This window comes from Myxocyprinus asiaticus, chromosome 36, assembly GCF_019703515.2.
Source record: "Myxocyprinus asiaticus isolate MX2 ecotype Aquarium Trade chromosome 36, UBuf_Myxa_2, whole genome shotgun sequence".
NCBI classification, from domain to species: domain Eukaryota; kingdom Metazoa; phylum Chordata; class Actinopteri; order Cypriniformes; family Catostomidae; genus Myxocyprinus; species Myxocyprinus asiaticus.
In genome coordinates, this window is record NC_059379.1 from 30,717,445 (window position 1) to 30,730,467 (window position 13,023).

Below are 13,023 nucleotides of genomic sequence, written 5' to 3' on the forward strand. Positions count from 1 at the left end.
GCCTCTATTAGTTTAGGCGCAACTGGCTTTTATTATTTAATTTACATATGTACATACATTGTACTTTATTATAATGTCTTTACAAAATAAATACATAAACATAAATAATATCGATCAAACAACTAAAGCTGTTGAAACTGTAAGCCTGGGCTTTCTTTTTATTTAATTATGTATTTATATCTTGTAATGTGCAAATACCTCATATTAATAGCATATTATTAATGGCCCAGCTGGCGTTTTTGTTTAAAATATTGAATTTACATTTGTACATACATTGTACTTTGTTATATTGTCTTCCTAAAATAAATACATAAAAATAAATAAATAAAATCGATCAAACAACTCTTTCTGTGATGCTTTAAACTAATCTGTAGTACATATGTTCTGGCAGTGTCCATTTATACAAATTATAATAATAATATTTTTATTATAAAAATATTTTGTAAGGGATATTTGCAAATGTATTACTGAACATTTGCTTGTGGATTTTACACACATTTTTACTATTTTTACTACATATTTATAACTGAAGAGAACGAAGTAGTTTATTGTTAAACTTTTATTTATACTTTCCAAATTCTAAAACTTTCCAAATAGTAACTAAAGCCTGTATTTCAAAAACGAAATCAATCAGTATACCCAAATATTTCTAGCCTTTAAAAATTCCAAAACTGTTAAAACAGTGATTCTGTGCTTTCTATTTATTTATTTATTTAATGTCCAAATACCTCATATTAATATTATTATATGTTCAATATACTGTATATAATTTACATTTGTACATATATTGTACTTTGTTATACTAACTGCCCTGACAAAATAAAAACATAATAAATATATAAATAAATAACCCATTAACTAAAGCGCAAGCTCGTCTTAAAGGGCACGTCGCCATGACGCATAGAGGATTGTTATTGATGCCAGACATCAATGTCGGAAAAGGTGGCAACAGATATTTGGTAAATTAAAACCTCAACCCACTTTATAAATGATTCCACTTGTCTATTGCGTGACATTAATCAACTAAACAATGGGGAAATCTGTAAAGAACACAATAAAGATTGTGAGACAATCCACGTTAATATCAATTTATTGTAATTTAAATTGCATTGCATTTTACTTCAACATGTTTTCTCCCTCCAAGCCAGAAACTGCTTAATTTAAGTCATTCAACGGTTTCAAGATGTACTGAAAATCTCCTATCAGCAAAACCTCTTTAACTCAACAATCTGTTTCACAATCAACACATACATACATACATACATACATACATACAGTACATACACAGGATGATAGACAGAGAGAGTCCATCTATCACAACGCCTAACCCCAGACAAACTAGGAGAGCCTCCTTTACCATCGTACATGGATCGAGACGAGTTTAACCTTCACCTTGGACTTTCTGTTTCAGGATTAGGTCTAACATTCAACATTATAATGGGATCAGCAACACTGTCCTAAGATCATGAAGTAATATCATGGCATAGCTCACAAACAAGTCAGTCCATTCAACGGTACAATCTCATTGGCCCTCCTAACACAACACCCAACATCCTCGATACAATAGAAGTTCTGCATGCACTGTTTTACTTTTAACCAAGCATAAAGTAGTAGGTTATACAGAGAGAGATATCAGAGCTGGTGTTTCTTGTTTGATTCTGAGTTCATCAAGTTGTTCTTTTGTTCTTCTTGGATATCTCTGAATGTCTCTGTGAAAACAGCTTTGGCGATGCACGCTGCAAGGGATATTCCCTCTTAGCCGAGTATCTCTTGAATGCTCGTATGCTCTCTTCGTATTCAAACAAACTTTGAAGAATCCCACAAGGGGATGCACTCATATTCTCGAGAGAACAGAGAACGTTGCAACACTCGGCTTGAATCTAGACAGAAAGCACACATTTCCCCCGAAAGTTTTTCACATCTTGTTATAGAATACAGTCTTGCATCATATTATGACTTACTTCTCTCGCCTGTATTTGTGGAGTTTAATCAAATGCACTCTACCTCTCATCGCTCAAAACATTACAGAATTACTATTTTCTTCACAAAAGATTAGTGATTGTAATCCATTGTAATTAAATAAGTCTGTATTTGTTTAGGCTTTGAGTTAAAGGATGCTTACCCGACTAAGCCAGATTTTCCTTTAAATCTTGATTGTGTACAAAAGTGGCAATATTACCAGACCATATACCATTCAGCCAACACATACAAACAAAATGACTATTAAAAATGATTAACAATCATGTATTAATAATCATTAATAACCATAAACACACATTGGACCTGGCAAAACGCATGTCATTTACAACCAAGTGGTCCAAACAGATGTTTTGAGAAATTGGAAACACTTTTTCATGATAACAACAAACATACCAAGAGTTGTTATGCTGTTATAACAATTACAGATCCAATTTTTCTCTTTTACTTCTCTACAGGAAATAAATGTTAGGTCTATCATGTTCACATGTCATTTTATAAAAAAAAAGAATTTCATTATTTTATCATTATTACTATAGAAAACTGTGGACACAATGCTTAAACACTTTAGATACTATACATATATACTGCATATATATAATAAAAGATCCAATTCGTGCGAAAATGACTCTAAACGTCTATGATTTTGGAAAGGTAGCCTTACATTTCAAATGTGACTGGATAACATATGAATACAAATTTATTTACCACATTAATCACATGCATTGGAGCAACTCCCATAGGAATAGATGTATTCATAAAGTCTGACTGACAGATAAACTTTTTCGACACACCCAAATTTGCGTGTGTGGAAGTAATCGTTAACTTTATTAACATTCTGTGTTCTTGTGATGTGCATCATAAGAATTCTGTCTGTCGCACAAAAGAAATCTATATTGTACAGCATCCCTTTAAGACTCCTTAAAGGCAGTGGTGATGTTCCAAGCCAGTATGTTATAATTCTTTCCCATTTTGGACACCATTACAAAAAAAAGAACCGACTACGACAACCAACAGCAGGAAAAAAAGCAATTCAACAAGTAAAATGTGCTCCCTCATATTGTCTCCTTTCTTTGTAACTGCTTGGACAAATTCACCTGGTATTAAAAAGACAATAAACCCCTCATCCTCCGTATTACTCTGTTCCGTTTAAGAGTAGGACAGGTGGGACCCATTGGAGATGTGTGAGGTGACCGAGGTACTACGGCTCAGGACTCCATCTCCGCTGCCCGATCCCCCTGGTCCACCCCCAGATGCTGTTCTGCGCAGGGGCTGAGGGCTGTTCCTCAATGCCATCAGGCTAGGGACTCGCACCACCAGCCCTCCTCCGCCTCCGCCGTACACTCCTTGAGAGGAGGACGACTGACCGGAGGAGGAGAGAGAGATGGAGGGTGGTGCAGGAGGAGGAGGAGGGAGGAGAGCGAGGGACTGGGAGGAGGAGCGGGAGGGAAGGTGGTGGGAGAAGACGTGGGGGTGTGCGAGGTCCACCCGGCTCCCTCCACCCCACTCCTTCTCTTTCTCCCGCTCCCTCTCTCTATCCTTCTCTCTCTCCCTGTAGAGCTGGGGTGTGCTCTGATGATGGTAGTGCTGGGGAAGGTGGTGGCGGTTGTGATGGGAGGAAGATGAAGAGGAGGAGGAGGAGGAAGAGGAGCGGGAAGAGTGGTGGACCAGGCCATCTCGCACTAAGCCGAGGGCGTGGGAGGCAGAGGATGAGGAGGAGGATTCCGCCCTGCTGGGACCCCTGCGGGAGTGGGGATGTGGCGCTCCTCCATGACTCCAGTGGCTGGAAGGGCGGGGGGTCTGGCTGGATGGGTAGCCCTGCATTGGGTGAGCCTCAGAGGGGATGCCCGTCAGAGCCAGACTGCTGAAGCCGAGACGGAGGCTCTCGGAATCGAAGGCCTCAATCTCAGACGCTTGCCGCTCCAGGAGGGATCTGATGCGCTCGGAACGCTCATTCTGCAGGGTGAGCATCTCCTCCTCAATCTACAGAGACACAAAATCTTGAGTAAATAGATTCATGGAGACCAACATTTGAGGGTGAATTCACTTAACAGTTGCAGCACTTTTGCGTGTAGTATTTCACTGCAAAAACCTGTATCTTATTGACTAATCACCTGTAATCTAATCTGTATCTAATCTGAATCTGTATGATTCATTGTTATTCCTTTCCATGCAAACATGCCTCCTTTCATTGTCATTTAGTCTCATTATAGATTGCGCTTTATTTACAAAACTCTATGCTTCAGCATTTGCCTGGCGCAATAAACATTGCGTTATTACCACCTGAGGAAAGCAGGCGGTAAACAGAATTTTATTTTAAAAGATATGTTTGTTTACATTTTCTACTGATCACGGCAGGCAGTAATTCATCAAATAATGATTACAGTAACTGATGGAGAAGAGTTTTATAACCTGCCAAATATACAGATGTGCAGTGTAGTCAAGTGCACTTTCGACATGGTAAAGAGATGATTCAGGATCACAGTAGTGTAGTGATGCTGCACAGTCCTGGCAGAGTAAGCCAGATCGCGGTGGTCTGTGGCATCCTCTACTATAAAGTGTTCGGAATCGTTCCGGAAGAACGGGATTGCACATACAAATTCAATTCAGCACAGATTTTGTGGACACATTTGCACCGTTGCCTCATCTGCATGAGGTAATTACATTAGTGAATCACCATTAAACAGTGCATGTAAATACATGGCGGTGGTTCTCAACTGGTGGGTCGCAAGCCAAAAACGACTCACAGGTCTGTTTTGATATAGTTGCAGACAGCAGGGAAAAAACAAAGCTAAATGCAAATAATAAAATCCAAATAAACATATAATCATGCATAGTTAAGGCACAGTCACATTTACCTTTGCACAAAAATTCTGTAGGTGAAGAAGCGTGGATGGTTGTTAAATGTATGTGAAACCAGCAAAAACTGAGAAGGGTATAGTTGCAGACTGAGCTCCAAAAAGGTGCGGGAGCTCCAAATCGCCAACAAAGAAATATGGAGCCCCTGACCTAACCTTTTTCTTAACCCTAACTGTCTGTGGAGGTGTTGCTCCCTTTTGGAGTTGGCACAGCCCCCTTTTGGAGTAACCACGCCCCTTTCTGGAGTAACCCCGCCCGCTTCTGGAGAAACCACACCTTATTTTGGAGATTCCGCCACCATTTGGAGATCTCCGGCCAGCAGCTATGCCTACTTGCAAAAACTACACGTCAAGCAGTCTCTTTTTTCATGCTGCACTTTATACTCTCTGACAATGAAGATATAAAGAAACTCAATGCTAAAATTATTTCCTTGTCCGTTGCAAATACTCAGAGTAGCTACATACGAAGCATCACCTCAAATGGGAGCCACTGCCAAACCAAGCACTTTCCTAATGGTCAAGTCCACCAGGTAAAATTCCCAATCTGTTTCCTAATGTTTTAATTTTCCAAAGTATGTGGTAATGGAGAGCGTTTTTCAAAATACTTTGTTTTTGGTGGAAGACCGCCATCCTAGTGTGGATGAGAGGAGTAAATGAAGCGAAATGAATGCATTTTCAAATGAAAACGTCTTGGTGTGGACGTGGCCATGTAAGCCTGTTGAGTGTCAAAAGAAATCAAGTTTTCAAACACATCATAACAAATCATCAAAATCTAGTTTTTTTTATTGATTTAAAAAATACACAACAGAGAAAAACACAACACATACATATCGAATCAACATTTAACTTTTAACCCCCCACTAATATCCCTCCCCAATCACCAACCTCACCCTGACCCCCAACGAACACCCCTGTGGTCACATATAATAATACACACACACACACACACACACACACACACACACACACACAAAAGAAAATATAATAAACATACATAATTAAACTAAACTTCTCTCTCCCCATCCCCTCCCCTAGAGTCCCCAAAAAATGCTAAATAATTACCCCATTTCTTAACAAACAAGTCCCCAAACCCCAGCCTTCTACTTGCCACCTGACTCATGATACTGGTCAGAACCCAGTTTTTTATGTGTTTATCCCCCAAATTTATGACCACCCATCACCCAAAATACAGAGTCTGGGGCAAAGTAAAATTTGAGTGCCCAAAATGTCACACATACAACTCTGAACCTTCAACCAAAATTCTTGAATCTTAACACCCCCCCCCCCCAAAACCCAAAAAACATGGGTTGTGTCTCCATCTTCTGATTGGCATCACCAGCATGTGTCTTTAAGACCAAGCCTATACAATCTAGAGGGGGTCCAATAGAATCTATGTAAAATCTTGAATTGCATAAGGCGAACCCTTGCATGTCTAGATGCAGACTTGACATTTTTTAGAATCCTAGCCCACACTCCCTCCTCCAATACCAAATTTAAATCTTTCTCCCATAATCTCTTGAAAGAAGTTGAAGCTCCGTCCCCCAGACTCTGAATTAGCAGGGAGTAATACACTGATGTCTCATGACCTTTTCCAAAAGCAGTAATCACCTCTACCAGAGTATCTGCCACTTTAGAGGGGTGTGTGCTACTCCCAAAAACAAAACAGAGCAGGTGGCGCAGCTGTAAATACCTACAGAACTGAGATCTGGGAATCTCAAAATGTTGAACCAACTTTTCAAAAGATCTCAACACTCCACTCTCATACAGGTCACTGAGTGTAGTAACCCCCCTCACAATCCACTCTGACTAGCAGAAAGGGGACTTATTAATACATAATTTAGGGTTCAACCATATGCTTGAGGCAACATTTAAATAAATATCAGAATTAAACACTCTGGACACTTTTGACCATACTGAGTGCAAATGCGAGATAACGGGGTGTAACTTCTCTGATTAGTTTGATAGAAAGGCTTTGCAATGGCAAAATAGGGACAAGAAATTCCTGTTCAATACAAAACCAGGGAGGGGCTCTCTCAGGTGGAAGCAACCAATGAGCCAAATGTCTGAGACCGAATGCACAATAATAATATAAAATCTTGGGTAGGCCTAGCCCACCTTTATCAGTCAGCCTATGTAACTTATTAAAATATAATCTAAGACGCTTACCATTCCAAATGAAGGACTTCGCTATGCTATCAAATTGCTTGAAATAAGAGAGGGAGACATCTACAGGGAGAGATTGTAACAGGAAGTTACATTTTGGAATACAATTCATTTTAATAACATTAACCTTCCCAATCATAGATAAATGTAATGAAGCCCACCTGCCCACATCACTCGAAAACCTTTTTATTAAGGGGTCAAAATTAACTCTAACCAAATCAGACAAATTTGCTGGGAATAAAATTCCCAAATACTTAATGCCCTGTTTGGGCCACTGGAAGGCACCTGGCTGGAAAGCCGTTACTGGGCAGTACGCTGTCAGAGCCAAAGCTTCGGATTTAGACCAACTGACTCTGTATCCTGAGAACTTAGAAAAGGAATTCATAATTCTGTAGAGGCAAGGCATAGATGTAATGGGGTCAGAGACGAATAATAAAATATCATCTGCGTTAAGCAAAAGCTTATGCGATACACCTCCCACCACCACCCCTGGAAAATCATTTTCCCTTCTTATCGTGGCTGCTAATGGTTCCAGGGCAAGACAGAACAATAATGGGGAAAGAGGGCAACCCTGCCAGGTGCCCCTATCCAGAGTAAAATAATCTGAAATTAACCCATTTGTTTGCACCGCTGCTACAGGGTGTCTATAAAGTAACTTAATCCAACCAATAAATGTACGCCCGATCCCATACCTTTCCAAAATCTTAAAAAGATAATCCCATTCTACCATATCAAACGCCTTTTCGGCGTCAAGAGAGATGGCAGCGACCGGAGATTGATCATTCGCTACTGATCACATGATATTGATGAGAAGCCTAATATTATCAGAAGAGCTACGGCCTCGAATAAACCCCACCTGATCTATATGTATAAGTGATGTCATAACTTTACATAATTGATTAGCCAGAATTTTGGACAAAATTTTTACATCTAACTGGATCAGGGAAATTGGGCGGTAACTTTTACACTCACTTGGATCTTTGTCCTTTTGTAGAATCAGACTGATCCGGGCTTGTGTCATGGTTGGAGGAAGCTTTCTGTTCTTTAATGATTCAGTATAAACTTCTAACAAAAGTGGAGCCAGTTCTGTTGCATAAGATTTGAAAAACTCAGAGGAAAAGCCATCAGGCACCGGAGCCTTGCCTGTAGGCAAGGCTTTAATTACCTCATCAAGCTCCTCCAAGGTTATCTCAGAATCAAGAGATTTTTTTTGCACAGTCGTCAGTTTAGGGAGATCTAATGGTTCCACAAAGTTCCTAATATCTTCATCAGTGGATGAAGACGTGGAACTATAGAGATCAAAATAGAATTCTTTAAAAGCATTATTAATATCAGTGGCTGAGGTAAATATTTCACCACCAGCAGATTTCACTGAGGGAATGGTAGAAAAAGACTCTCTCTGCTTTATATATCTAGCCAAAAGTTTTCCTGCTTTGTCACCTGACTCAAAGTATGAATGTCTTGCCCTGAATAACCAAAACTCCACTTTCCGTGACAAAATAGTATTATATCTATATTTCAATCGGGTCAATTCTCTGAGGCCATCAGATGACATACGGCACTTCAGCTCTGCCTCGGCACTTTTAATATTTCCTTCCAGCTCCACAAGTTCTCGTACTTTGGATTTTTTGATAAATGAGGCATACTGTATGATCCGACCCCTAAGAACCGCCTTTAGTGCCTCCCAAGCCACGCCCACAGAGGATACTGAGGACCAGTTGGTCCCCATATAAACATTGATTTCAGCCTTTAACATTTGTTGGAAATCAGAATTTTGCAAAAAGGGACACATTAAGGCACCAACTATATGATTTCTTTTTCGCTGTTTATGGCAACACCTCTAAACTCACCAGAGCATGATCTGAGACTAAAATGTTTCCAATTGAGCAATCAACAACAGATGAAATGAGGGATTTGGATATCAAAAAAAAAAATCTATTCTAGAATAAATCTTTTGGACTGATGAAAAAAATGTATAGTCCCTACCAGATGGGTTCAAAAGTCTCCAAATATCTGTACGACCAAGATTTTTACACATCCTGTGAAGCATCAATGTTGCTCTAGGGGGCTTACACACTTTTGCTTCACTATGATCAAGGATTGAGTCCATCAAAAGATTAAAGTCTCCTCCCAATTTTATATCATGAGGGGTGCCAGCGGTTTGCAGCATCCCTTCAAGATCTATAAAAAAGCCCTGATCATCAGCGTTAGGTGCGTAAATATTAGCCAAAATCAACCTTTGCCCTTGAATTTCAGCTAAAACAAAAATGACTCTTCCTAATTTATCTTTAATCTGTTTGAGACATTTGAATTGTAGATGTTTATTTACCAATATAATGACTCCCTTGCTCTTACTTGAGCCAGCACTAAAAAAAACATGTCCACCCCATATCACCCCGTATCAGAAATTTTTTTTCAGCTTCCTGTGGGGAGAGATGTGTTTCTTGAAGAAACACTATATCATATTTCTTACGTTTAAGAAAAGTAATAACCTTCCTTCTTTTTATGGGGTGCCCCAACCCATTCACATTCCATTTGGAGAGAGATGGTACACTTATATTAACATTTGACATTTTGATATAGTAGAAAAAAACAAAAACAAAATGTGTGTCAAAAACAAAATTATACAGACCGCATTCCCCATTAGTGAAACAATCAACCTCCGAACAAAACAAACAGAAAAAAGACCCCATGCACGACAGCGCCAACCAGCGACAATCCCTCTAAACTCAAAAGGTCCATGAATGCCCACGAGCCCCCACGACAACTTTGCCATTGGATTGCTCAATTTTGCCTCACAAATTTGTGAGGCAAAATTACATAACAGAAAATACTTTGTAAAATAAGCCCAGTCAATAGGAAGAATGAACACAAAGGACATGTAGATTCATTCACAGAACTGTCTCAGAGGTGTGATCTCCACAAAACAAATTCCAGCTGATATAAAACCGTTCAGTTTCCTCGGACAGACAAACAAATGATCAGTGAGCCAGCTGTTATGAGTTCAACGGATGACGTAATCATTCCAAAGTCCCGTAAAAATATTCAACAAAACAAACCACAGCCAGCAGGAGGAATAAGCACAAAGAACGAACAGATTAATCCACAGCTGTTCCAAAAGAATGTTATTCAACAGAACAAGCTCCAGCCGCTAGGCAGAACCAATACAAAAAGAAACAAAACCGGCATCCCGGTTCCCCGGATGGTCGAGTCAATTCACTCGGAGGCCGCATAAACGTATATACCATGACTTACACAATCCGTCAACTTTATAAAAGACATCCTTTGTGTGAGCATGTAGATATATCTGCGGTCATCCGCAGTGTCCACCCCCAAACCGGCCTGGAAATTCAATGCAAAAGTAATCCTTCATCAATGCAAAAGTCTCTTCAAGGAAAAGTGTTACTCACAAAACAAGCTCCAGCTGCTCGGCAGTTTACTCAGCCATTGATTCAATAAAAGACATTGCCTGATTAGGACATGTAAATACTTTGTGACCGACCTTCATTTCTATTCTCAGTTTGTTGGGGAACATCAGAGCAACAAGATCTTCTTCTGATGTAAGAGTTTCTTACATTCCTTGAACCGATCGCGTTTCTCTCTTGTCGAGTTCGCAAAGTCTGGGAACAAGAAAATATTATGGTTCTTCCAAGAAAGCTTCCCTTTGCTCCTCGCCTGGCGCAACACCAGATCTTTATCGGATGATCTCAGAAATCTGGCCAGAATCGGTCAGGGCCTGTCTCCCTCAGCAAATCTGTGAGCTGGGACTCTGTGAGCTCGCTCGATTTCCAGCTTGTGGCCTGTTATGTCGAGCAGACTTGGGAAAAGCTCGTCTAGAAATTTCACCATATCTCTGCCCTCCTCATGCTCAGGAATTTCAACAATTAGAACATTATTCCTGCGGCTTCTATTCTCAAGATCTTCAAGCTTTTCAAGAATACGTTCCAAATCAACTTTGGTCACGGGCGGATTAGCGGTTAATCCCCTCTCTGAAGACTCCAAATAATCGACTCGTTTCTCAGCATCTGACACTCTTGTAACTATCTCAGAGAATTTTATTTCCATCGCTGTAATCGATCGACGTATTACAACGAGATCCTCCAAGTCAGCAAGAAACTTCGTCAACATCACCGACATGTTGGACAACTGACGCTGGATCACCTCTCCCGCCACACCATCCAAATCGAGTCCCCTGTTGGGGCTTTCATCCTGAACACGTAAGTGTCTTTTAATGTCTCCAGAGCCCGAGGATTTTGACTTCTTTGCCATGTTTTGCCGCAAAAAGCAAATGTGTAACTGGGTGTATCAAATTTCACCAAATTATAACATGAAAATTATCAAAAATTTAGCAAAGTGTGCAGAGATCGTCGCTCACACGTCTGCTTCTTGCATGGCGTCACGTGACCTCACCATATATTATATTATTAAACCGAAGGTATAAATGGTGAAATGTAACATTTCTGTTCCGTTTTCTCCTGTTAGCTCACAAGCTATCCGGTTAGTCAATTAGCTTACTGCTAGCGTCTTCTCCTATTCATTTTCATCATATTTTACCTCACTGCCAACACCTAGTGATACAGTGGTATGATTAACTGAACTTTTAAGTTGCAGTATATTTAATAATTTTACAAACTTTTCATTTTTAAAATCTTTGTTGTTAAGGTTATGTTTAGGGTTGTAGGAAGTGTAGGGTGGCTGCGGGATTCCAAATAAACACAACAAACACAGTGTATGAATGTGACATTAAACTGTTGGAAGACTAAAGCATTTCGCTGGGTGTTTTAAGGGTGTCATTACTTTAGTGGGTGTGCCTTGAGGTAGTCTTGTAGGACACAGACAGACCCTTCTTACTAGACAGGCTGCTCAAAACAAACAGAGTATTTTATAGCGCCACAGAGACACAGTGTTTACAGTTTTCACGAAAATTAACATGGCTTATTTATAGTTGTCTGCATATTACGCTGGTCTAGGAGAAAGCATTTTAACACAGAAAAAGTTACACACCTCAGATTTAAGGACATTTTTGTTTACTTTTGGGCAATAAACAATTTAAAATCACCATTAGGTAAAATCAGTAAAAGTAAAATCAGCTGAGAACCAATTTTTTACGAAATCTATTTGTTTTTGACAACACTCTCATGAATAAAGTGACTTTTTACCCTTTGTTCCAGTAGAGCTCTGCGGATGGACACTCTCTGCTCAAGGTCTTTCACCTCCCTCTCATGCTGGGTATCAGTGTGCATCTTGATTTTGCTCTGGTACGCATTAAGCAGCTCCAACTCTTGCTGCAGCTGCATCCTCAGCACCTGATACTCTGCTTCCTGTGTCTCGTCCAATCGAAGCTGGAGGGCAATAGCACAAAAGGCCATAGGTCAATGAGTTGTGGCATCTCCAAGAGGAACTACCCTAAACAAAGGGGGGCATTCCAGAGATGTGGGCATTGGGGTCAGGTGTATGGTGTGTTGCAGCTAACATACCTTACCACAGACTGTTTTAAGAGCATGTCACTGATGATGTAGGTGTAAGTGAGGGATCGGGTGGTCAGAGTGGAATGGGAATTGTGTTTGATGTGTCCTTGCCTTACTCACAGCCTGTGTGGACAGCATGTCGTTGATGGAATGGTCGTACTGCTCGGCCAGAATGGCCAGCTTACGGGTCTGCTCATCTTTGAGGCGCTTCAACACGGCCTTGTGGTCTGACTTCGGGGTGTTCTCCAGCAAGTGGTTCCTCAGAGCTTTATACTGACGTGTTTGGATTTTACATGTGTCCTGGAACTGACGCTTAATCTGCAGCTCTTTGGACTACGGGAACAGGGAGGATGGTGGTAATAAAGTTTGGAAACAGAAACAGATGAGAGAGAGTGAGGGGCAAGAGGACGGGAAGAAGTATCATAGCATGATTGCACTGTCATTGGTCTCAGAAAATGACTGTAGAATGATGTCATGTATTTTAATTCTAGTTATTGGAATAGTGGCCTTGATGCGTGTATTCTACTGGTTGTTATATTCAAAATAAAGTGTTTAAA

The 13,023-nt window shown here is 40.2% G+C and overlaps 2 protein-coding genes across 3 annotated transcripts in view; one reads left to right on the plus strand and one right to left on the minus strand.

Moving 5' to 3' along the window:
- Positions 1–13,023, plus strand: part of LOC127427395 (NIF3-like protein 1) — a 173,214-nt gene that overhangs the window by 114,795 nt on the left and 45,396 nt on the right. The window lies entirely within an intron of this gene.
- LOC127427373 (serine/threonine-protein kinase TAO2-like) overlaps positions 1,075–13,023 on the minus strand; it is a 34,714-nt gene continuing 22,765 nt past the window's right edge. Inside the window, exons 17-19 of one of the 2 annotated variants that reach the window (XM_051674949.1) lie at positions 12,578–12,799; positions 12,158–12,340; positions 1,075–3,960 (exon numbers count right to left, since the gene is read on the minus strand). In XM_051674949.1, the coding sequence (XP_051530909.1) occupies positions 3,127–3,960; positions 12,158–12,340; positions 12,578–12,799 (1,239 nt within the window). In that variant the 3' untranslated portion in view covers positions 1,075–3,126. The remainder of the gene's footprint in view (positions 3,961–12,157; positions 12,341–12,577; positions 12,800–13,023) is intronic. The other variant, XM_051674950.1, reaches the window with a different exon arrangement.